The sequence below is a fragment of the Molothrus ater genome, chromosome 3, assembly GCF_012460135.2.
Source record: "Molothrus ater isolate BHLD 08-10-18 breed brown headed cowbird chromosome 3, BPBGC_Mater_1.1, whole genome shotgun sequence".
Taxonomy (NCBI): domain Eukaryota; kingdom Metazoa; phylum Chordata; class Aves; order Passeriformes; family Icteridae; genus Molothrus; species Molothrus ater.
In genome coordinates, this window is record NC_050480.2 from 40,439,594 (window position 1) to 40,464,176 (window position 24,583).

At 37.8% G+C, this 24,583-nt stretch overlaps 1 protein-coding gene across 4 annotated transcripts in view; it reads left to right on the plus strand.

Annotated features, from left to right (window-relative positions):
* Nucleotides 1-23,044, plus strand: part of SMOC2 (SPARC related modular calcium binding 2) — a 139,520-nt gene extending 116,476 nt beyond the window's left edge. For 2 of the 4 annotated variants that reach the window (XM_036381108.2, XM_036381112.2), the window contains exons 10-13: nucleotides 14,982-15,084; nucleotides 15,976-16,250; nucleotides 18,708-18,751; nucleotides 21,453-23,044. In XM_036381108.2, coding sequence (XP_036237001.1) covers nucleotides 14,982-15,084; nucleotides 15,976-16,250; nucleotides 18,708-18,751; nucleotides 21,453-21,476 — 446 coding nt within the window. In that variant the 3' untranslated portion in view covers nucleotides 21,477-23,044. The remainder of the gene's footprint in view (nucleotides 1-14,981; nucleotides 15,085-15,975; nucleotides 16,251-18,707; nucleotides 18,752-21,452) is intronic. The other 2 variants (XM_036381110.2, XM_036381113.2) reach the window with 1 other exon arrangement.
* The last annotated feature ends 1,539 nt before the right edge of the window (nucleotides 23,045-24,583 follow it).

The following is a 24,583-nucleotide window of genomic DNA, read 5'->3' on the forward strand; positions in this document are numbered from 1 at the left end:
CTAGGAGAGGATACCTACAAAGGGCTCACAAAAGAGACCTCTGATACTAGTATTTTTCTTGCTTTTTATTTCACAGAAGGAAAGAACAAGTGAGATTCAGTAGCAAGTGTCATTAGAAGGTTTCGAGGAGTGTCAATATTTCAATCCAAGTATCACTTAAGAGTACTGACATCCTGGGGAGGGATGCTGGGACCTGGAGGGAAGATTTCACATCCTCTTCTCTCCAAATGTTTCAGTGGACATTCATTCTTCTGCCACAGCTCTCCTACTCTGGAGCAAGACAGCTCAAACTCCAGACTCTGGAGGGGCTGCAGGACATGAGGCTGGGCTGACACCATCTGTGTGCACCACTGTGCTGAGTTGAGACTCCCATACTCCTTGCACACATGGCAGAGGCCAGCTTGCACAGGCATCAGTCTGGGCTGGGGGTGAGATGTGATGAATGAGCTCTTTTTGTATTTTCCTGTCAGTGAGACTTAGCAGGGGTTTTGAACTATTCCCCTACCAGAAGTGGGATGAGCTGCTCTGACCAGCCTGTTTTTCCTGCAGGCACATGTATGTGCCTGCATTTTTTTGCCTAGAGCTGGTTCTGTGACACATTCCTCTGAGGGAGAAGAATTACACTCTGCTGTGTCAGTGAGCTCAACAGCCTCAGGTGACTTTGGGTTCACTGCATGTACAATGTGACTCCTTGAGCATACCCACATTCTCCACTTCTCAGTGACTTCTGTGTGTCTGAAAGCTATTGAGTGGTAGGTTACCATGTACACCACTACAAATCGCCACATTTTTCAGCATTTTGCTCTGCACGCTTATCTTTCAGATTTTTCATGCAGACCTATTAAAAAAATTGGAGTGTACTTAAGCATGAGAGAACATTTTATTTAACAGCCCTTAAAACTGTGTCTCAGCATCTTTTGCCTTAGAAAAGCAGGAAGATTGCTTCTGAAAAAAAGGTGATTGATGCATTGGATGCTATATATATATATGTCAAAAGACTACTTTCTTTACACAATATGAGATTTTTTTACAGCTGGCAAGCCAGGACACTTGGTTAATTAGGAGCTCTTGGTAAATATCTCCCTTCCTCCTTAGTAGTTCAGCTGGATCCAAGTTTTCCTATCAGCTTTCTGCAAAGCATAGTTCATCATAATTAGGACACCAGCTGGACTGTAGAAGTTGGGGTCATCTAAACTTCATAAACAGCACCAACAGGGAGTTCATGCTCTAGGTGTTACTGACATTACCATATCAATTTGAACCAAAGTAATGGATAAAAATAATTAATATTAGATATACAATCCTAATGTCAAAATTTGAAAGGAATAATTATTCTCTGAACTTAGTCTGGTTCCTACTGAATCAAAGGAAGCTAGTTTCCTTTATATAAAAATGCTTTGTCCTCTGAATTCCTTAAGTTTTACTAATTTTTTCATGAAACTTCCCTATTGCAAACTGGGATAAATTTTATCTTTTTTTGCAAACACTGAAATGCCAAATCTGTTATAAGCTGTTTGAAATCATGTGTTCTATTTCAACTGTCCACTTGCTTGGACACAGTGCTGATTTCATCCTTTGTCTGCTGTATTTCTTTTTCCCTTGTTGCCCCTTCATGATTAAAAGAATGAAGGCAAACAGAGCCACAACATCTGTGTCTCACATGTTTACAAGTCCATTTCATTCTATGAGCTGTTCTATGAGCTGTCCAGGATTTATGTGTAACATTTTGTTCACTAGGTGTAATTGTCAATAGGAAAAGTTTAATCTGATCTGGATTACAAAAAAAAAATCACTTACTTGAACTTCCTATAAAAAAATTAATTTCTTTAAACAGGTATTTTGATCCCTGCATTAACAGGGTACACAGTTTTCTTGGAGCCAAGCTCATGGTTCCAGGCATGCATCACACAGTGTTATTGCAAACTTGGCAACTAAATCGAGGGGAGAGATTAATGTGCAGTGTGGTGGCTGGGCATGTAAGGTGCAGGAATCGGGCTTTAATTTAGAGTTCCTTGTATGGCTTGGTAAAAAAGAAGGCACACTGCTGTGGTGCTGGCATTTCTGATATTTAGAAAAACAGGGCTTGCTCTTCATCGTGAGTTGTTTTTACTTTTTAAGTTCATTAATTTCCTTGACATGGGCAGGTTGGTTAAAGCGGTGGCTTGGTTAAAGTAGGGTTATTTGGGAAAGCAAATAACTTTTCTCTTCTGGGAGAGTGAAAACTGTATGGTTTATTCTACAGTGAAACCTTGTTTTGCCAAATTCCTTAGCTGCTTGAGATTTAAGCTTGGAGGCTTAGCTGAGCGTTTGGGTGAATGCTTTGTTGTTGCTAGCTCTCCTTCATATCTGGCTGTGGGGCATCTTGCAGACAGGCTTCACTTGATAGTCACTTTGTGTGGAAGGCAGCGAGGGAAGGAGGAATGTGAATAGATATAAACTGCTCTGATTCTTTACAATCCACCCAAGGAAAGCTGCCCGGGAAGCAGGTCAGAAAATGCTGGTTTAATACGAAAGGAGAGGCATGAATTTCTTATCATAAAACTATTACCTGAATGAATCTATTAAACCTGAACTCTTCATTTGAAATCAAATGTGGTTGTCTGGAGGGGGAGTGAAAAAAAAAAAAACGGACCCACTGCTGGATCTTACTGTAATTGTCATTATATAGTTGAAATACAAAAGATGAGCTCATTGTGGGGTACAGTGAATGTCTTGATGCTGAAGTTTTTCCTTTTTCTACAATGAATTTCCAAAGTTGCCCAGTTCAATTGGGCAGAAAGAGAAGGGTACCTTCTATGCCTTATATCTTCAATGGAACTCATAGGTTGGCTAATAGGAAAGGAATGCATTTTCTTTTTTAACTATTTCTTTGCAAATGAATTTTATAATTTTTTATTAAAGTTAGGATTCATACCACGTGCATGGGCTCAAGTCAAGCTCCCTCACACAGATTTTTTTTCTCTCTCCGATGTTTAACTTCAGAACTTTTGCTTAGTAACATTTGTAATTTGGAGACAGGTAGGAATTAATTGGGTTAATTTTCTTGTTGCCAGCCAAAATTTGTACTTCAACAGCAAAAGACTAATTCCCCAAGCCCAAGTTTTCTTCTTAGTGATTTATCTCTGTTTACAGATAAAGCAGAACACTGTAATATGGGTCAGATAAAGCGAGGACATTCTATACTCATTATATTTTTAGTAGAGTCAACATATAAATTGCTCTTCTTTAATGCCTGTCATAAAAGAAGAGCAATTTATTCTTAAAATGGGCTTTGATAGCTAGGCATTTATATTCTTCTTCATTGTCTCCTGGTAACCATTTCCAAATGTATCAGCATAATTAATGGAATCTCTCAAATACTTGAGAGATGAAAAGTGATCTTTTTCATGCAGAAAAACCAGAAAACAGATTAAATGAAGTTCACTAAAAAAATGATTGTAAAATTTGAATTTGGAAATCCCATCCTTTCCCCTTGCCTTGATAGATGTTTTTATCTTCAAACATTCATGAAATCCATAGATCAGATTGATTCTGTGCCATCTGAACAACCCAAGATGCACTTGATATTATAGACAAACCTAGGTGCTTTACTAAGTCGAGTCATAAAGTTTGTTGATGTTTTTGAAGGTACTGTGTGAGAACCCTGAGTTCCCTTTCTATTCAAAATTTAGACAATTGAGTGAAACCTTTTTCATGAAAATGGAAAAAAGGACAAATTAAGGTTGTGCTCTGTGTTGTGAATGGAAATTATCAGGTTGAGATAGAACCACTGAAATACCCTATGCTTTTTGTTACCCCTATAAATAATTTCTTTTTTTTTCCCACTCTTTTCCATGACATCTGAGTGTTTGATTCCCTCCAGCTGCTCTATTTTTTCCAGTGTACTCTGAATTCAACTTTATACCACTGGACATTGTGTTGTCTACTCTTTTAATGTCCTCTAAATGAAATACTTAAATTGAATAATAGTGAAGCTTAAATGCTCAGCTTTAAATTGAACAGATTGAAAGTTGGAAAAAAAATCCAACAGATTTAATGTGTTTTTATATCAAAAAACAGGCTTCTCTTTTGTATTTGCCGAAAAAAAAGTTATAAGCAGTGGCTTATAGTATATAAGAGTGATAAAGTGCTGCTTAAGCATCCATTCACACAACTCTATTGTTTTGTGAGGCAACTAGACTCAAGACCAAATCATGAAAGGCAAAAAACTTTTTTACTGAGAATTTGACTCTTCAGACTATGAAGTACAGTGCCTTTATTCAGCAAAGCACTGAACTCCATGCTTTTCTTTAAGCTCATGAATTCATTTGATCTAGTGAGAAGATTCTGTTGACACACTTACCAGGCTTTTTGGAAGATGCTGGTTGTATTTCTTCATGCCATGCAGGATGAAGCCCTGACTTAAAGAACATGCTGTCCAGTTCTGATGCTATTGTTATACTGCTGAAGAAAATGTTTTAATGTAGCAATAGGAATGGTTTCTGACATTTTCTTTGTTCTGAGGGTTTACTCACAGCAAAAGGAACCCTTCTGTGGACACACAATAGCTTGATGATTAGAGTACTCAGCTGAAGAGGAAAGAACATAGGTTCAAATGCTTGATCCAAACCAGACAGAGCAGGGAATTGAACCTAACTCTCTAGTGTCAGAGATTAGGGTATTCCACTGGGATAACAGCAAGCCAGGTTTCAACTCCCTGCTCTGTCTGGTTTGGATCAGGGAGTTGAACCTCAGTCTCCTCCATCTCAGCTGCGTGCCCTCATCACCAAGCTATTTGGCCAAGATGGGATAGGGTGTTTTGCTCTTAAACAAAAAAAAAGGCATTAAAAAGCTCATTTTGCACCAGAGTAAAATATTAACTACCCAATCCTGACTATTTCCACATGATGGAATTGTTGTTTCCTGGCCAGGCTGAGAGAGAGCTACTTTGTGGTCACATACCAAGAGCACCAGAAGCAATAGGAAGATATAAAACCCTTCTGTCCCTGCAAATGCAGCTAAAGATGCAGAGATTCAGCCATGTTATCCACATGGCTTTGGCAGAAGCAGAGAAAACAAAACCACCAGAAGCCAGTTCATTTAAATGCCAGAGCTATCTCAGTGAATCACAGTTTTGTTTGGAGGAGAATGGGGGAGGAAGATTAATATTCTGTCAGTGCTGTTGGAGGTGTCTGTGTCAGGGCACAGGCTGCAACTTAGCTTGGAACTTCAAGCAGCTTTTTTCTCCACTGGTTTCCATGTTTCCATGTCTCTCTTCTTTCCCTTCATTTTCTACCTGGTTCTCTCCAATTTCTCCTCCTTTCACTGCCCTTACCAGATATTCATGTCCTTTCCACAAAAATTGTTCTGGCTTAAGCTCTAGTCTTTGCAGTGGCACACATAATTGAAACTTGTTAAATCCTCTGCAAATGTACTTATATAAGTTGATAGAAATGGATGGGTGGTAACTGTTTGCCTTTTTTTGTAATCCACACATACATATTGAATTTCTTGATCTAATCCCAGGCATTTTTAAAGGTTTAAGTATTTGTTGTTTGTTTTTGTTTTCTTTTTTTTTTCTGCTCATTACATTCTCTTTTCTTGCCTCCTGGTTTTAACCAGCAGTACAACACCAAGTGATTTTTGACAGTCTAGCATGTGAACCCTTTTACAATCATCTGCATAGGGCTTGTTTACCTCAGTCATGTGAAGTTCATAGACTGAAAGTCTGTAGGTGTTGGAATTCACAGTATTTGTAATCTGTAGGTATGGAGCATGGAGTTCTAGATTTGAGTAAGAGTTTTTTACATTCATTCACTTGTAGTGGAAAATTACCTCTGCATACTAAATCAGCATTACAGTATGCATATTTATACCAGAGAATTATTCCCAGTAGAGTTAGAATGGAAATGTGGGATGTATGAATTACAGAGTCATTATTTCACCAACAGGCAAGCACTGTTGCAAAATGCATGACTGAAAGTCATGACCAAGAAGGACTGAGTTTTGCTGGGTCTGAGCATTTGGGATGCTGCTGTTGTACACTCAGATTGAATTTTCCCCTATCCCCTTCAATACCCAGGGCACAAAGTTATAAAGCAATGTCTTCTTTCCCTCTCTCTCCATTCACTCAGCAGCACAGGGTAAGACACCTGAGAACCTCAATTGTGTTTCTATTGCTGTCTTATCAACAAATGAGATTCCATGGCCAGCTTCAGAAACTGTACACACACACTGCCCTAACTGTCTACACTGGCTCAGTCTTGCAGCATGCCATGCCATGTCAGCCTGTGTATAAAATGGGGTCATGTTTGTTTGTATACCATGCCTGATGCCTGGAGGGGACGATAGGGTATTTATCCCTCTCTCTTGTTTCCTGTAGAGTCCCACAGTCAATAAGCTTGACTGGTTTTCACATTTCAATAACCTCTCTCCTCAGCCCTTTCAGATATTACCTGTTAGTACCAAGAGTCAGCTGACTCTGGGGATTCTGGTTGGCATTACACTTCATGACAGCTTCTGAAGCTGACAGGGTGGGCTTCTGCACAAACACAAGGAAATCCAGTCCTTGGCATGGCTGCAGGATATCCTTAGTTGAGTATCTGACTGAATGCTGGGCATGCACAGGGGAAACAGGCCACACTGCACCCAGTGAAACTCACCTACAGTGTAGTGGTTCAGTGAGGGAAGCGTCCTCATAATCCCTAATGGAGTGTTATCATGGAATTGGATCTTCCTGCTGTAAAGCAACCCAAGGCACTTTGTAATCAAACCGCACACTGTAAACTGTTTTACATGAAGTCAGCTGCATTGCATCCTTCCTGGCAGACACTTTAGAACCATAATTACATTAATCTCCATCCTTAATTTGCTCCATTGTGCTTCTGTCATTGCAGGATCTCTGCTACTGAGTAGGATGTGTTCATTTCCTCAGTGCTTACTGTAAATTGCAAATTAAGCATGGTTAGCTCTCAGTTGCCTGCTTTTTTGTGGGATTAAATCCAGTTCATCATTACTTGAGCATTTAGTTTATTATTGTTTAATGAGGTACACAGTACTACATTTGACTTGGAGGATCTGTTCCAAACAGAGGTCTATTTGCAAAGAAAGTTGGTTTGATAACCTGCTGTAGCTACAGAGAACTTCTGTCAACCCTGGAGAAGTGAGCTGGGTAATGTTGAATTAGGAGTGGACCATCATCTTTAACTTAAATAAATAGTGTCTAATTATTAAGGCCTGGACCTAGTCAGTCTGTCATAATATGCCCACCTCCTTCAGCAGGACCTAAGGGCATTTAATTCTTGTGTAATTTTATACCCTGTAAGAGTTCCATATTGAGGATTTGTAAGTTGTATTCATGTTTTTTGTACTAGTCATCTTACAGCTTTTTGTCTAGCAAAGGATGAGCCAGTGAGATTTGAAATGATATTTGCAGAGGAAATCAATCATGTTCAATGGAAAGTGTCCAGAAAGGTAACACGACTGCAGATCCCAACATAAAAACTGCATAAAGAGAAAGGGAGATTTGTGTGATGCTAGGTTTCCAAGGACCGTTTCATTCCATAGTGTTCAAGTAATGCTTTAGTGGTACTTGCTGACTCTTGTTTCACTTCAGCTACTTCCAGGATTTCCATTTTATAAATCTCTTTTAATCGTTGCTGTAAAAATCCATTCTGATGAAATCAATTCACTAAATAATGTTCCAAAAAATAGCCATGCCTGCCTGCCATTAATTCTAGCCTCCCTCTGTATTGCATATCCAATTTCTAAATCTGTCACTTGCCAGTTATGGAAGGGAGGGAGAAAAAAGTAATCAGGTAAAACTGGTGAAAATTTGTCTCTTAATGCGAGTTCAGTACTCACAGGTACAAGTAAAATAAAGCAAGGGTAAGGACGGATATTGTGCATGACTGCTTGCAATATTGCTAGATCTTCTTCCTCCTTTCTGCTCCTCCCTTCCCCATCTTTTTTTTTTTCCATCTCATCCTCTACCATCCAACAGTATGCTTAGTACTGACTTAGTTTTGCTTTTGGTGGTTCTGCCACTGCTTTTATTTCCAGATATAAGAGACATCGAGTCACTACTTCTGTGAAATACTCCATTTGTGTGCCACAGGTTGGCATTGCTCTGTACCATCTCTGTTTGTTCTTTAAAAAAAAAAAAAAACAAAAAAAACCAACCCCCAAAACAAGCAATGTACAGTGTTTCAAAGGTCTATTTGAAAAGATCCATCATGCACAAAAAGGTATCTGTATGGAGTGCTAATCTTCCCACTCCATCCATCCTGTGTTACGTATACGTATACACGTGAGATTCACAAGTGGGCATGAAGGTACCACTCTGTGCATGGGGACTCTTAAAGAATTGCTCTAATAGGAATGTGTGCTGCTGACCCAACAGCTCTGAATTTCCTTCTTCTGATTTAATGGCTGGTGGTTCTTAGTGTCTGAATAAAGAGCATTTTGCAGCTTTAGATGATAGTAGGTGCTTTGGGGATTTTCAGCTTATGCTTCCAGTGGTAAAAGTCTCAGTAAGAGACAACTAGAAAAGTTAAAATCAACATCAGTTGGTAGAAAAGGCTGTTTTTCATGAAGGTTTCCAAGGAGCAGGCTGCTTAGATTAATTAAGTAATGTAAAAAACATCCCCACTAAGTCAAATCCCCATAGTTCAATTTTTCCATCAAGAGACCAAAATTATGCACCTGATTTCTGAGGTCACTTCCATAATTACAACAACATACATTCTTTGTAATGGCTTTTCCTTTTTAATGGATATTTAAATGGAGGTAATTAAATATGTTTTCTTTCATACCCTTCTCCTGAGAGGAAACATAACAACATGATGAAAATACAAGTAAACGGGAAGTAATAAATGTCTACTAAAAATAACTGCATTTTTACTCTCTAAGCAGTATTGATTGCTAATTGTTAAGACTCTCAGAGTGATAATGAGGAGATTCAGATGCCTGTCATACTATATAAAACTGGATTCCAAAATATTTCAGTTTAATAAGCTATTCTTAAAAGTGTTGCTGCAGTCAGAGGTACCAGCTGTTTATCTCAAGTCCAGTCAGTCATGAAATATGGTATATAAAGCAGAAGTATAATGTTTTGAAAATCAGATCTAGTTGCTTATCTCTTCTACACATTTTTGGGTACCTTTCTAAATTTTAAACACTTCTCTCTGTGTCCTAATCAGTGGGATGATTGAGTTCTGTCACTGTGCCAACACTTAAGTTAAATGCATTGTGTTTCTTCCACTGGAGTTTGACCCACATGGCTGCATTGCAGGTTGTGCTCAGCCTGAGGGGATGAGCCTCTAAAGACTACAAGTTGGCACTGGCACAGACACTATGAACCTAAATGCTGAGAATGTCAGATCCTTCTCAGCATACTGAGATGTCTTTGGCCTCCAAAAGTGAAGTAGATATTGTAGGCATTGACTGCCAAATAGAAATATCAGTTTCCTTGTATCCAGTCAAACAGCAGAGGCACAGCTCCTTATGACCTGAATTTTTAGACCTTTTTCCTATTTGCAGTCAAACCTAGAAAAATAAAGGCCTACAAGAGAATGTTTAAGAATGGCAAATAAGATCCAAAGATTTTCTTGACTTTAGCATTGATTTTTGGCTGGATGGCCTCTGAAAGGATTACCGTGTTTCAACTGATTCATCTCTCTGTGTTGTCATAGTGACATCTCAGAGCTGTTAGCAGCAAGGAATTCATTTCTCAAAAGCCTTTAATGGAGGGAAAACCAAACTAAAAAGTAGTAATCAGAAGTTAGCCATTTCACATTGCCTGTCTTACGCTTTGATGATCTGAAACGATTTTCTTTTTCTTGTTTAGTAATAATAGTACAGGAACTGAAATAAACATAATGGACTGTTTTTCCTATCAACAAATGCCCTAGTCTTTGTCACTCAGTTGCCTGCAAAAGCTGCTTATAGGATCTTGTGTTTCTGCTATGAATATTATCCCTTCTTTCTTCCACATTTACCCAAAGAATAGGAGAGTAGTTAGAGCCTAAATCTATTTGTAACACAGACACATACAGAATTAATCACAACCTGTTTAACACTACCAGGGAATATAAGTTATCTATCTGGGCTTCCTCAGTTAATAGGGAAGAAGTGAAACTTTTTAAGGGAGATTGTCTTCTATTCTAAGGAAAAAATCCCTCAGGTAGTTGGGATGAATGCCTTCTGAAAGGGTTCCTTTATATTGAACTTAAATAACTGTTGTGGGTGAGACATCTCATTTCAGCAAGTTCAACAAATCCTCCTCAAAGAACTTTGGTATGATATGAATGTCTAAGGTTGAAGGGTAGGGCTTTGGGAGAGCATTCTTTGTTAACTCTTTAGTGTGTGTGTGTCCCTTGAAATTAGAACAGAAAGATAATTTAAAAATAGTAACAACAAATTAAATACATGTTAAGAATTGAAATCTACTTCTGCACTTGTTGAGAAATATTGCTTCTTTCCTGTAAGACATGGAGATCTGGGGCTACAAAGCAATGGATCAGTAGCCCCTTACAGCTAACATCCGTTGTATTCTATTTACTTATTTTTGAAATTTGGGTAAGGACATATGAAAGAAAATTTGTCTCTGAGCCTAATTTAATTCTTTTAAATTGCATGAATATTTAAGAGAAAAAAAAATATTTTAAAAATTGTAATACCTGAGGGATGTTAACAAGGCGAGGTAATAATGTCGTCAAGCCTTCAAGGATACAAAATAAGACGTAGATAGTCTTTGTCTGTGAGAAGTTACCAGAAGCTGCAGTGAGGGAAAGACTGAAATGAGGCATAGAGTAATGGAATCAGAGAGTTCTTAAGACCTGGAAAGGACCTCTAAGATCATCAAGTCCATCTGCTAAATAAAATTATAAAGGCAGTGACTTTGTCAGTGAGACATGATTTGAGACCATCATTTTTAGTAATCACTAGCGTAATAACTTCCCAGGCTCATATTTTGAAGGATTTTTTTTCCTTTTTCTTTTTGGAAAGGGAGTCAGGAAAAGCTCAGGAAGTCCTCCAAAAAATGAGGAGGCCCCTCAGCATGTCTAGACAAACACAAACACAAACATGTGGTTCACATGGATCAACAGAAATAAAGTGGTGACTATACATATATGTGTGTATAGAATAAATGTCCAAGAAAAAAAGTTTTTATTGTATTGTCTACTGTGCCTGGATAACAGTACCACTGGAAAATTTTGTTAAATTCTTTTCTTCTGTATAGTGCTGTTTTTCAGTGAAATCAAAGGTACAAATGAAGCATAATAATTCTGCTCTTAGGCAGATCAAAAACTTACTTGGAATCTTTACAGGTATTTCACTGGTCATTGTATTTGAGTGCACAACTAATCTTTATGTTCATATTAGCAAACAGGGAATAAAAAAGAAACTTTAGATTTGCTAATTGGAAGTTGTCATGCCTTTAATAACTTGAGTGACTGACTCAAGACAATTTCCTCTCTTGCAGGAAGATTAATGTACAGTCCCTTTTAAGGTGGTAAATCTTATCTGTTGGATTCCCATTTTTACAAAAATGAACAAAATGCTCTTCTAGCTGTAACTTCAGATATGTTGTAAAAGATAATCTTTCAAGACAATAGTAGATTATTATCAGCCAAGCAGGGAGCTCCAAGGCATTAGAGTGCATATTTTAGAATGTTTATGGAAAAACTTCCCACAGATTTAACTTCAAAAATCCATTCTCAGTGTTAAAAGTAGTTATATGTATAGAGAGATGTGCATATATGAGAGATATAATGCATAATTGAATCGGTGATTCTCCGATTTCCTTTATAATATAGCTGAAATGAGGTGTTTGTATATTCCTGTCATTTCTTGTATGTATTTGTTGGTCTAAGGTTTACTCTGGGTAACACTATACTTAAAGCAAACACTTCAGTCTACATTCTGAACCTGTATGTTAACTCCATGTGGTTTCAGCTTCCACCCTCTAACAACAAATTACTATGTATGTAAGCTGTCAAATCCACATCGGACAGGCAGCTGCAGAAGAGGAAACTAAAGCCTATAAACCAGAGCAAGAAGCATAAGGCTCCCATAAGAGACTAGTCTTTCCCTTTCTGTATTTAGCTCAATAAGAGTAAATTATTCATTACAATCAAGCTAAAGCTCCTCCAGTCTTACCATCCACAAATTTGTTGAAAAATTAAAGCTCAGCGTGAAGCCTCCAGATAATTATTCTGAGTTAGTAACACCTGCAAAGAACAGAGATTTCACTGTGGGGTAAATTGCTGTGTGATTGCCCACACGTCACCAAAACTTATAATTGGGAGAACCTGAATATTTTCTCTGTATTTGACTGATGAGGATTTTGTGGGGTGTCATGTTACGTTAAGTAGTAGACTTGTGATTTAGAGCGTTTCACAGAAACTGATTGTGGTTGTTTTAACAACAATTTTTGTATTCTATGAGATTTCTATTGCTGTCAGCTGTTATTGCAACTTTATGAAATGCACATTTAGAAACCTTTCTTATTCTTAGGGAAAATTGTCAGAGACAGGCTTTAAACTGTGGAATTTTCTTCCTGCGATTTCTTGTGAATTTAGAGGTTGATACCTTCCCCTGCTTGGCTGTATCTCATAAATGGCAAGCTAAGTGAGGATTTTGATCTCTATATCTGTAGCATATGTACACTCAGCAGCTCCCTGGACAGCAGTGGAAACTACCTAAAGCAGATTTTTGTTTCTTCCAGATGTTTCAGAAATATGCTCATAAATGGTGGAGCTCCTAAATCAAATTGGACATTATTAACTATCCAAAAAAAGGACAGAGAAAGAAAAAAGTCAAATTGCCTTTGCTTCATTGCACTGCATTGTTACATGCTGAGGTCTTATTTTCTGCATTTTCCACAAGTCCTATATCAATTCACAACCTAAGTTTGGAGCAGAATTTAGGCTTCTGGCTAATGTTGGTAATAACAGCTCCAACACGAAATTAATAAAGCTCATAAAATTCAAGACAGGCCTATGTGGAGATCCTCAGACAGACTTTTCACCTGTCCTCTGAAGGGAACCAGCTCTGGCCCACAGTGCTGTCCTTGCTAGCAGGAGGGAGCACTGAGCTCAGTGGGTTGCTCAGGGACTTGGTGCTGGTTCCTGCAGGTTGGCATGCTGGCACAACTGGATGTGCCTGCTGCACAGGAACTGCCTGCCCTCTGCCTGCTCATCTCTGGACAGACGTACTTTTGTGGCTCTCAGAGTTGTGTGACCTCATTTAAATGACAATACACAATTTGCTTTCATGGCTGGAATGCCTGAACCTAATTTGGCAGCAAACTCTTTGCATTAGAGAACATGCACTGACTGGAACCTGCTGGTACAGTTTTCTGTCCTTCCCTTATTAATATCTTGCCACCCTTCTGCCTTTCGTTCCTTTCAGGGAATATTGAAGTGCTTGCTTCACTGAACTCAGACTTATAGCTGCTGGATTGTTTGGTTTTGGTTTTTTCGGCTTTTTTTTCATTTCTTATTCCTCTTTTTTCCAGTTGTGACAGAAAAACCCCACAACTGATTAAATACTAAGGAGAAAGGGACATATCTAACAGAGTGACAACTGCTTTCATATGTGTACTTTTAGTGCAGTGAAACTTTCCTCGGGGAATTCCTTTTATATACCTTTTACAGTTACTGAAACAAAATATCCTTGGTGCCAAAGGCAAGGAACTCATAACTACATGAATGTGTTAGACAATAATATCTAGTGGGTACTCCTGCTGTACATAATAGCTGAGCTATTCTGACTGCAACACAACTAAGGGCTAATGTAACACAGGTTTATTTCCTTGGATGGGAAAGGAACATGGGATGTATTAAAAAATAATTTGCTGGACAAGATGAAGCTTTTCAGGCTTGTGTAGTCCTACTGCCTGCTCCAGAGGTTGCTGAGAAATGTAGTAAAACACCAAATCCCTACTGACTGACTAATCTTACTTTTCCACAACACTTCAAAGTATTTCCCTTTTTCACTTTGAAACAGAGCTGCAGTAAGTGGCTTCCAGCACAGAATTGTCTGTGAAAGTCCTGCCGTGGGCTCTAGCTTCAAGCTTGTAATCTCCATGTCACTGATCATGGATCATCCTATACTTTAACTCAGCTATTTGGAGGGTTAGAGGAAGACCTGGTGTTTGGCTCAGGGCTCTAGGGAAGAGGAGAGGAAGCAGGTGTATTGTATAAACAAACCTCCATGTGTCAACATCCATGTGCTTGTCCGAGGAATTTATCTGCTCCAGCTGTGCTGCTTGAAGAGGGAATCTTTCGGTATATATTTATCTGACATATTATGTGTCTGAAACATGCTGTCAGTTTCTCTCAGAGAGGAACTTTGTAGCATGGGGAATGTGATTATGAGGAGGATCTAGCATCACCATAGTCTCTCACAGTAGGAACCAAAGTACCAATTAACAGCAGCTGATTGGGCTAGGTGCCACGTAGTGCTAGTTAACCCCTGTCCAAGAGGAAAGGGAAGGACACAAGGAGCTGGCTGTCATTTTACAGAGAAGAAAACCAATGCACTGAAAATAAGTGTGTCAAGAAAACCAGTGGAAAATAAGAGGAGCGAAAGTGGAAATCTGAAATAGATTTGTTGTCCACGTCTAGTCCATTTTTGTCTTGTGTCATATATGAACTTTTATGGCTTCAAAGCTGTTATTTTCAAACTGTGACACCCATCTTAAAGACATCTGAAAGAAGGAAAAATAATGGCCAAAAATTAAATAAAGGGACTCAAGGTTTGCAAAACGAATTCAAACTTGCTACAGTTCAAAGGGTTGGTTTTTTATTCCTGCTCTGTTACAGATAGGAACCTGAATTTAAATGCTTTTCTTTGAAATATGTTATGAACATGTCCACAATTTATGGAAATTTGTGTATAGGGAGTAATATCTATCTCAAGATCTTAACTATTGTTGGAATCTAAGTGTTGTAAAAACAGGTAACCAGAGAAGAAAAAAAAATCTCATTTTCTAGGTTGTCCTGGGGCCAAGAAGAATGAGTTCCTAACGAGTGTTTTGGATGCATTGTCCACAGATATGGTGCACGCAGTCTCTGATCCATCATTGTCTTCCAGCCGGTGGGTTTCAGATCTTTTTATGTGTCTTTAAAAGGATTTTAACAGTGGTGAACAGATTGTTCAGGGCTTTGTGGAGCCTGCATAACGGGTGAATTTCCAAGAACCTATCTAGGAGAGTTTACTTCAAAATTACCACTGTGGACTGTTCACTAAACAGAGATACACTTGACAGATGAATTCTCAGCAGCGTAGCTCAGGGCTTATCTGTAGCTGCTGGTGCAACTGTGTGTCAGTCTTTGTTCTCCTCTCAAGGCTTTATTTCTTGAATGTAGGTACCTTCCTGCTTCATATTCTTCCTAGTTGCTTGCAAAACAAACCAATGCTATCAACAGTCACAGGTAGCGTTCAAAATGTGTAAGTGCTGTCAAACTTAGGGCGTCTGCAGGTCAGGTACTTATCTGAGGAGATAGCATTTATTTTTATAGCTTATCCTGTAATTCAATACATTTAGGTGTTGTAGCTCTAAGAGAATCCATCATGGGCTGTAATTAGAGCTTTGGTATTTGGCAGTGCTGGTTGTTGATCAAACTTCAGTTGGTTACTTCACACATTTAATGCATCTGCTGACTATGAAACAGTCTTTCTCTTTTATTTCTCTCTCCATTTTTCTCTGATTTAGGAAATTTAAGGAGAAAGCACCGTTTGCAGAGTATGATGCTGAACTCAACAGGGTTTCAGAGAGTACACTAAAAGCAGATTCTAGCCCTTAGTGTAAAATTAGGATATTGTTGGCCAAAGTGAAAAAAGAGAGATTCACTACAAGTTAGTGTCCAAAACCAGGGAGTTTTAGATAACAATGGTGATGTTCATCTGACGGTGATAAAACAATTCTGAAATAAAGGTATTAAATATCAGAATTAAGACTAAATTCTCTTTTTTTTCTTGTTCCAGTGTTTCTGAGCCTGATCCAAATCATACTCTGGAAGAGAGAGTCGTCCATTGGTATTTCAAACAGCTCGATAAAAATTCCAGTGGTGATATTGGCAAGAAGGAAATCAAGCCATTTAAGAGATTCCTAAGAAAGAAATCAAAGCCCAAAAAATGCGTGAAGAAGTTTGTGGAATACTGTGATGTGAACAACGATAAGTCCTTGTCGGTTCAAGAATTAATGGGCTGCTTGGGAGTAACAAAAGAAGAAGGTAAAGCAGAAACAAAGAAACGCCATAGTAAGAACCTTTTCTCTCTGTCTTTTTCACTAAATTCTTCAAAGCTTATGAAGCCTGATATTTATATGTGCCAGAGTTATACAAAATACACCTGTCTGCAGCTAATGCAGCTGTTGCTTAGGGCAGATGGCAAGAAAGTTGCTTCTGGATCACTTTGCTCCAACTGAATCAAAAACTTCCCATTGATTCTAGCCATTGAATGTATTATGGTAGGAAACCTAAGAAGATATGATAACAATCATCAAAAAGCCAGTTTAGTGTTATTATAGAACTGTGTTCTGAGTGAGTGGAAGTATCACACCTGTGCTTTTTGGATTCCTGGAAGGAAGCACATGGTTGAGATTTCTAATGAAATCTCATTTCTCAAATGTAGTTTAGAGATGCAGAGAGGAATGTGATCATCTGCCAAACAGGTGGAATAACAGCTAATACACAGCCACCTTACCTTGCTGCCAAACATGTAGGAAGGGGAACAACTAACTTGCATAGTTCAGTCACACAATTCCTGAAAATGAGAAAAAATTAAAAAAAAAATTAGTTCTAAACAGCAGCAATAGATCCCCATGCTTTAAGAAGTTGTGGAAGAATGAATATAGGTAAAAGGTTTTGTCTGGTACCTTAAAATGAAGTGAGGACAGTGGAACAATGGTCTCATTGGTTGTATTCAAGTCTAGAAGAGGAATACTGCAGAAAGACAGAAGAGGTCTACATTTTACTAATGAAGTAAATTGTCTATGGCTCACAGTAACAGATCTCTCAAAACAAGTATTGAGCAGATTCTGAGCCCCCCAGAACTTTTTTCCTGGGGCTTTTTTTTGAGGACCTCATAATGATACCTTCCAATTTTCACTTAGATGATGAAGGTTAAAAAAATTAATATGAAAGTGGATGAATTTTAGTATCTTTATGTTTATCTTTATTTATCTGACTTTTGGTCAGATAGATTTTTTATCTATGAATGTGGAAAGTGAAACAATTCTGTCCTACTGCAGTGGGCATTCTTTCTTAGGACTTGTGGATGAAATTTGGGTCCAAAATCACTACACAGGCAGTAAAGGAAAGCCATAGCAAAAATGAAAACAAACCCCAGGTTTTTTTGTCTTCATATTCCAGTAGAAAACCCCCAAAATATTAGGATAAACTGTCTGTTTTGGAAATGAAAATTGTAAGAGGCATGAAATCATGTGAAGATCACACACAGATTTGGCTGAAGTAAAAATTGTGACTACCACAACCGAAGTTCTGTAACAGATATTCTGCAAAAAAATCTATTCAATAATGAGAACATTCAACTTTGGAAGGAAAAAAATCCCAGAAGTTTGGCATTGGAAAACTAATAGTATCCAGTTGGAAAAAAGTTCTTAACCAAATCATCGGGTTGCTTTACTAGAAGTACATAGTTTTAAGGACAGGACAATAAAAATTACTTTTGTTGGAATACCATTATTCTGTTTTGTTTCTTTTACTTGATAATTAAAAATTCCTTGCTGATACTTCTTTCACTTGCACAAATGAAAGCAATTACCACTTCACTGCAGTTAGAGTTACATCTCTAGGAAAATATGAGATTCTTGCCACTTGAGGTGTCAGAACTGAGCTAAGGAAGTGGTTCTGTATCATTTCGTGTGAGTCTCAAGTTTCTTGTGTGAGAATAATTTGAAGCAATATAAAAGCCAGAGAGTTGTAAAGCATGTTTTCTGAAGGGGGTACTACCTGCTGTAGCGTTTTTCAAGGTCCAGGTTTTTTTCCCTAAGTTCCAGTACAGCTTGTCTGACTCACAGACTGACATGGAAAACCAAGACAGCAAGTTCCTCCCTAGTCTCACAAGTTAGCTTGGGAAGATTAATGGGCTAGCAAATTCATTAGCTTTTTGGGGGTTTATTTTCCCCTATTTTGGGCACTCTCTTTGACTTTGAAACTAAGAAATTTTAAAAAACAGTGATAATCCTGTCCTTTTACAGATGCAATGTAAACAATGTTTTTGGTTTGTAGAACTGTTTCTGTGATACCTTTATCTTTTATCTATCTTTTTTTATCTTTTATCTTTTACTTTGTAGAACTGTTTCTGATATCTTTAATCAAAGTGAATGCTTTCCATACAGTCTGCTTGTCCGTGCTTCTTTGCTGCCAGGGATAATAGACTATATTTACTACTAAAGACCTAGTAAGCTTGAAATGTTCAACCTTGACTATATGCAATCTCCTAAGCAAATTTGACATATTAACTGGCAAGAGATGCTGTTGTTCAACTTTCATATAACTCCTTGAAATAAGCAATATCTGTATTGAGGAAAGAAAAAAGTATCTGTGTCAATGAAAGGTCTGAAATATTTTAACTCATCTATTGAAAGCTGTGCACTTACCCTGCTCTAAAAAATAGCTTTTCAGAATGAGGGCTTCACTTCTTGAGGATAACTTGCAAACCATATTTATAATGTTTTCTTTTCCTTCTTTTAGCGGCCCCTAGAACCAACACTGAGAGCACTTCATCCAGCAGGCAGGTGAGTACTGAGGAGAGCAAGATCTTCATTTCTGCCTCTCCTGGATGAATTTCTTGGGGTTTTAGTCATCACTGCAGCTTCAAACTGCTCTAATCTGCTATTCTCCAGAGCTGCCAGAAAAATGCAGAGCAACATCCCAATTAAGTTCTGTGTCTGGAAAGCTAAATCAGTCAATTACAGGTGCAGAGTAAATGCTCATAATTTGCAAAGTGGATTAGGCTTGCATGTGGAAGTTCCTAGGAAAGTGTAAGTTGACATATAGGACATATATGATAATTTGATGAGTGTAATTGAGCCCTCTTGAGTCTTCTGCATTCTTGAATGACAGCATTCCCATGCACTTTTAAATGTGCACTGCTTCATCTTCATTTAACTTTTACTTTAGCTGAATTCTGTCAATTTTCCTTTGTGTCACACTCTAAACACAAACTGACATTTATTGAAATGAACAAAGCCATGCATTTCCCATGCCCTGTGGAAATCTATACATTTCAGAAACCCCACTGCATTATTATATGATGGCTTAAAAACAGCTTTTAAAATCTTAGTGCAATGAAAAGAGCTGTCACTTTCAGATGTGTTTGCGGGCTGAGCAAAATATGCTGAAGAACTAGGATTTGCATCAGTCTAATCTGCGTTTAAACCAAAATTGCAGAATTATTGGAAAAAATGAAATGTCAAGTGCCCTGATAACATAATCCAGAATTTTTTTTTCAGTTTTCTGCAAAGACTTGATCTTGTTTTTCAAAATAGCACCAATGTATGTCATCCATGGAGGTTTGGCTACTCAAGCTGTTCAGAGCTACAAAAGGCACAAAAGCAGAGGTTTTTAACCCTTTAAAGAAAGGTGCACTTTGAGAAGGAGGGACTTCAGTGAAAGGCCAGGAAAATAGGTTAAAAAAAGTGGGGTTTAATTTGTATGTGTCTATTTTTATAACCATTTATCCGAGAGACATTTTTTCTGGGCAATATTATTATACCTTCCTAGTACTTTTGCATGGTCTTGAAAGAGGACTGGTGAGTCCAGTAGTTTGAATGGTCTAGCAAAAGAGTCATCTTCACACTATTCTTATACCTCATTGTATTAGTTAGAGGACTTAAATTGTTGGTGCCTACAAAAGCATCAGTAAATGATGAAATGGTTTAAAAATTATTCATGTAACTATATTATTAGAACAGCTCAGGTAGTCCTGCACCTAAAAAATTAGGAATTTGGCTAAAAATACCCCAAAACCCAAGTTGTGGTAAATGTCTTCCATCTATCATAAAGCTAGATTAATTTGTTAGAAACCAAACCTCAGGTGAACCTACCCACAAGCCAAGAGAAATCTTCCTCTCAAAGTTGCTCGTTGATTTGTTCCCTTTTTTTATCTCTGCTTTGTTTGATGTTAGGTTTGCACTTCTAAGGCTGGCTCAACATTGGTTGTGGTTTTTACCAGAGACCTCCTACATGCTTTTGATGGAATAAAAAATATTCTCACAGCTACAATAATGTGATAAGTTTGTTTAAACAAGTGTTTGTGGTCTTAATTTTTCAGGTTTTCCCCACAAATCACTTACACCTTAAACAAGACAGCCTGAAAACAATTATCCTTTCAGAACTCCAGAGTATTCAGAAGGGTTATTTTAATTATATAATGGCAATTACTGGCACACGTGCATTGCACTTGAAGCATGACAAGCCCTCTCCCCTTTCTTGTAATCTGATACAGACTTGTGGAATTGGAAATAAAAGTGTCCTTAGAATATCTATGTTTTTCAATTTTGACCAATAATTTTGCTGACTCAGCATCAATTATTTTAAGAGCTGTTGCTGACAAATGATAGCCTTACATTAAGGCTGGCTAAGCAAACCATCTGTTGGCAGTTTCATAGTTGAACAATACATGGCTGCAAATGCACAAGGTGGTTTTCATCAAAGAAGTTCTCACTTGAAAGGGAGCTACAGAAAAGCATAGAAGCTGCTCAAAGGAAACCACCCATCTGAGAAGGCCTGATCAGATTTGCACCACTCAGGAGACACACACTCAAATCCTTACTCTCTACTAATTTATTATTTAGCAGAAGTTTAGTTAAATATATGCTTATGTGCGCTTTGGCACATGTTTTTTCACGTTTGTTGAGAAAACAGCTTAATGAAAGAAAACAGACAGAGAAACATACACTAATATGCTAGCTGAGGCTCAGCTGTGGTTGCTCTCAAAAGGTCAGATTAGTGGATGGGTCTGACTGGAGTCCAGTAGTGGCCAGGTACATTTCCCTTGCTCAGCTCCACCCTGTCCAGCAAACACACACATACATGCCCACACACTGTCAGTGTGGCTTTTTGCAGCCTAGCAAAAAGTTTGTAAGGAAACCACAGATTGTTTGTGAGACTTCAGCCAGCAGCCCATTCCCTACATATCATATGCCATAGGAGGTATATTGAACCAGGGACTTGCTCAGGCAGCTGCTAAAACTGTATTTGACTGGTATGGATTTAAAGGGCCATAGGTAAGTAGTCGAGATATTGCTGATACCCTTGCTCGTAGATCCCATGAAGGACTACAGGGCAGGAATTTTTTTTATTCCCTATATATATTTATGCAGCACTCTCTTCTGATAGTGGAATATGGGTACTGCTGAAAAATAGAGATAGAATTTTATGCTGGACTAATTGAAAACACCATTAATAATGCAAATTTTCCCAACTTCCTTTCAGCAAGTTTCGAAGAAGCAAGGATGAACACCTTACTAATCCAAGGCTGATCTCTTTGACATGTGGGAGATTTCCTCACCAAAAGGCAATAAAAACAACTGTAGTATTTGCACTTTGTACTTAAAAATGTAAATTCACTTTGTAGAAATGAAATATTTAAACAGACTTTTTTTTTAATCTGTGAAAAAGTAATGGCTAGTTTTGAAAAATTATCACATACAATGTATGTGTATTCTTTTGTGGTCTGAAATATGTTAAACATGTTGGAGATGTAAAAGTTTGCAGTTAAACCATTTTTTTAAAAAATAACTTTTTGGCAAACAGTAGCACAGAAACCTGATTCTATGTATTTTTGGTTTCAATAGTATGCCTTATTTTTCTTAATACTGTCATTTAAGTAGAGTTATGCTGGAAAATCTACTGTATTCTCAATTTTGTCCAAGCAGTGTTGAATGTTTCAGGTTTGCAGGACTGAGAGAATTGTGTAAATTGCTGTTTACTTGGTTTTGCAGTTTTTTACTGACCAGATATTTCATTGGTGGCAATATTTTTTTCATTTTGTTTTTATTGTAATTACTAGGCTTTCCAAAGATCATACAATGAGAATACAACCACTAATGGATTAAAAAAAAACAGTTATTCTACTTGGGATGCTTATAGAACAATGTATCCTTTTATCATTTTTGAAGTGCCTTTATTAATAAGTTTTGGTAGGATTTTTCTCCTGTTTGCTTTCACTTGCGTTGCTAACACAGCAAACCAAAAAGGAGTAAGGTAGAGAGTAGTGTCACTCCAGTCTGGTTCAGCCTGGGCCTTACAAGTGTGTTTCCATGGTCAGTGCAAAAGCAGGAGCAGAGTTTGCATGGGCCAGAATTGGAAATCTTTCTATTGTGACAGGGAAGAATAAGCCTTTTTCCTCTACACCTGGCTACCCTAATCAACCCTTTGGCTTTGCCTGGGGACCCACCAGAGGAGGGGCTATTCACATTGCCTCTGCCTGAAGCTTTTGTTTTGCTGACTAAAGAAACTTCTCAAAAGTTTTCATACTTTCTCCATCATTTTTCCCCTAATGCTTTTGTTCATATGTGTGTCTGAGGGGAATAACAACTTCTGGATGTGAGTCTAAAGAAGGGGACCTAAATGAAAAAAAGTTCTGCTCTTGAGCAACTGTGAGTTACAAGCAGCTGGGTTGATCGATGCAGTGGTAGAAGGACTACTGGCATCTAGGAGCTGACATGAGAAGGCAGGAATGTAGCAGCAAGCAGTGATTTCATTATGGTTTATTTGAATAATGTGGAGAATTTGACATGTGACCAGCTATTTATAATAGCACCCTGCTTGAGTTTGTACCTGGAAAAGCTTTTTGTGAATCAAAAGGTGTCGTTTCAATTCCAAAATATTCTGAAGTAATAGGAAACACTGTATGCAATGGAGTGGTATCCCAGAAATTGGTACTCTAAGCTCTGGCAACAGGAGAAACCAAGGCAACTGCGTGTTATCTTGTATTTTTGTTTAAAAAGTATTTGTTATTCTTTTATAATGTTAAACTTTGAAATTAATCTTCTTTATAGATTAAAGATTAGTATGTTATCAAACTATGCTGATGTCTTTTCTTTTGCAACACAGAGAGACTTGTTTGGAAGTAGATACACACAGTGATGACTTCACCACTGCTTTGAGTTTACAAGAAACCTCATGACCTCGCATTGTGTCCGTCTACTTCCCTTGCCTTTATTGAATTCTCTTTTAAGATCATTCATGTCTTAGTCATACCATTGCTTCCTTGAATTCTCCATATAGCTTCAACCTGGTCTCTTGCTTATTCTTAGCAAAGTGCAGTGTGCATAGATAGAGATGACACCTTTTCCCCTCTATGTGAGTGTGAGCTGCAGGGCAGCTTTCAGCCTGCCTGGAAGCAATGAGGAGAGAGATGCAAACCCTCAGAATTTATAATGCCTGGTTAGCTGTTCACAGTATGGTTAATAGCAGCATTTTGTAAGAAGCATTTAATTCCATCACTTTGGCCTTTAGAGACAATATAAATGTAGGCTGCCAAATATTTTGCCATGTCCATGGTTTGAAAATGCACCCCATTTAAACTGAGAGGTTGTGTGGGGAGGCAGATTTGGACTAGCAACGTGATTATATAACGAGAAGCCTTAAACAGTGGTGGAAGTGCAGGTAAGTGCTAAAGGCATTTTTAGGTAGCCAAAGACTTCTACAACATAGTCATTTAATAACTCTACAACGACTGAAACATGAGGTGTTTCCTCTTTGTATGCATTTCTGTGTCATCACTTTCATGATTTATGTCAATTAACAGCCATTACACCACTTGAATATATGTAGTACTGACTTCTTATACTGCCAGGTAGAGTCCAGATCCCTAATGGAATCATACTTGCAAACTTGCTAAATTCACCATGGCTTCCTGTATCTCCCATATGTCCACAGGAATATTTAAACTGAGATAAATGTTCTATTTGTAACAAGAAACAGCCTTGAAAGGAATCCATGTGGATAGGCCCTTAGGCTCACACTACAGTGTTTATTTACACAGTAATTAATTAGTTCTAGTTTTTATCCTACTCCATGTGCAACAATTTAATTTCAAATTTAATCCTGTTGCTGAAAACAAAACTTATATTCTGCTTCTCATTGACCAGTATTTTTTCTAGTTCCAACTCTTGCTGAACATATTTGTTTAGAACTTTTATAAGGTTGTAAATAGAAGACTATAAAGTTTGAAAAATGTGTATGTATTCAGTGACTAGTTCAGCCTGTAGCAATGTCCATTAGCCACACAGTGAGAAATGCTCCATATTTTGTCAACACTTTGGAAAAGTTACTAATTTTCTTCCTATCCCTACATTTAGGGCAATTTCATAGTTTAATTTTTACCAAACCCACTTAATTGTCAGTCATTTCTCAGTCTAACAAAATACTTATCTTTCAGGTGCTCATTTTGTAGAATTGGGACCTTGATGAGTTCTCCAAATGACACTTTTTTCTTGATAATGTCATTTCAGATATTGAAAGACTAAAACAGAGAAACTTTAACAATAATCACTGCATATAACTAAAGGAATACACTGTAATTTTTATTTAGACCACACTTTTGCCCTTCATAAGTA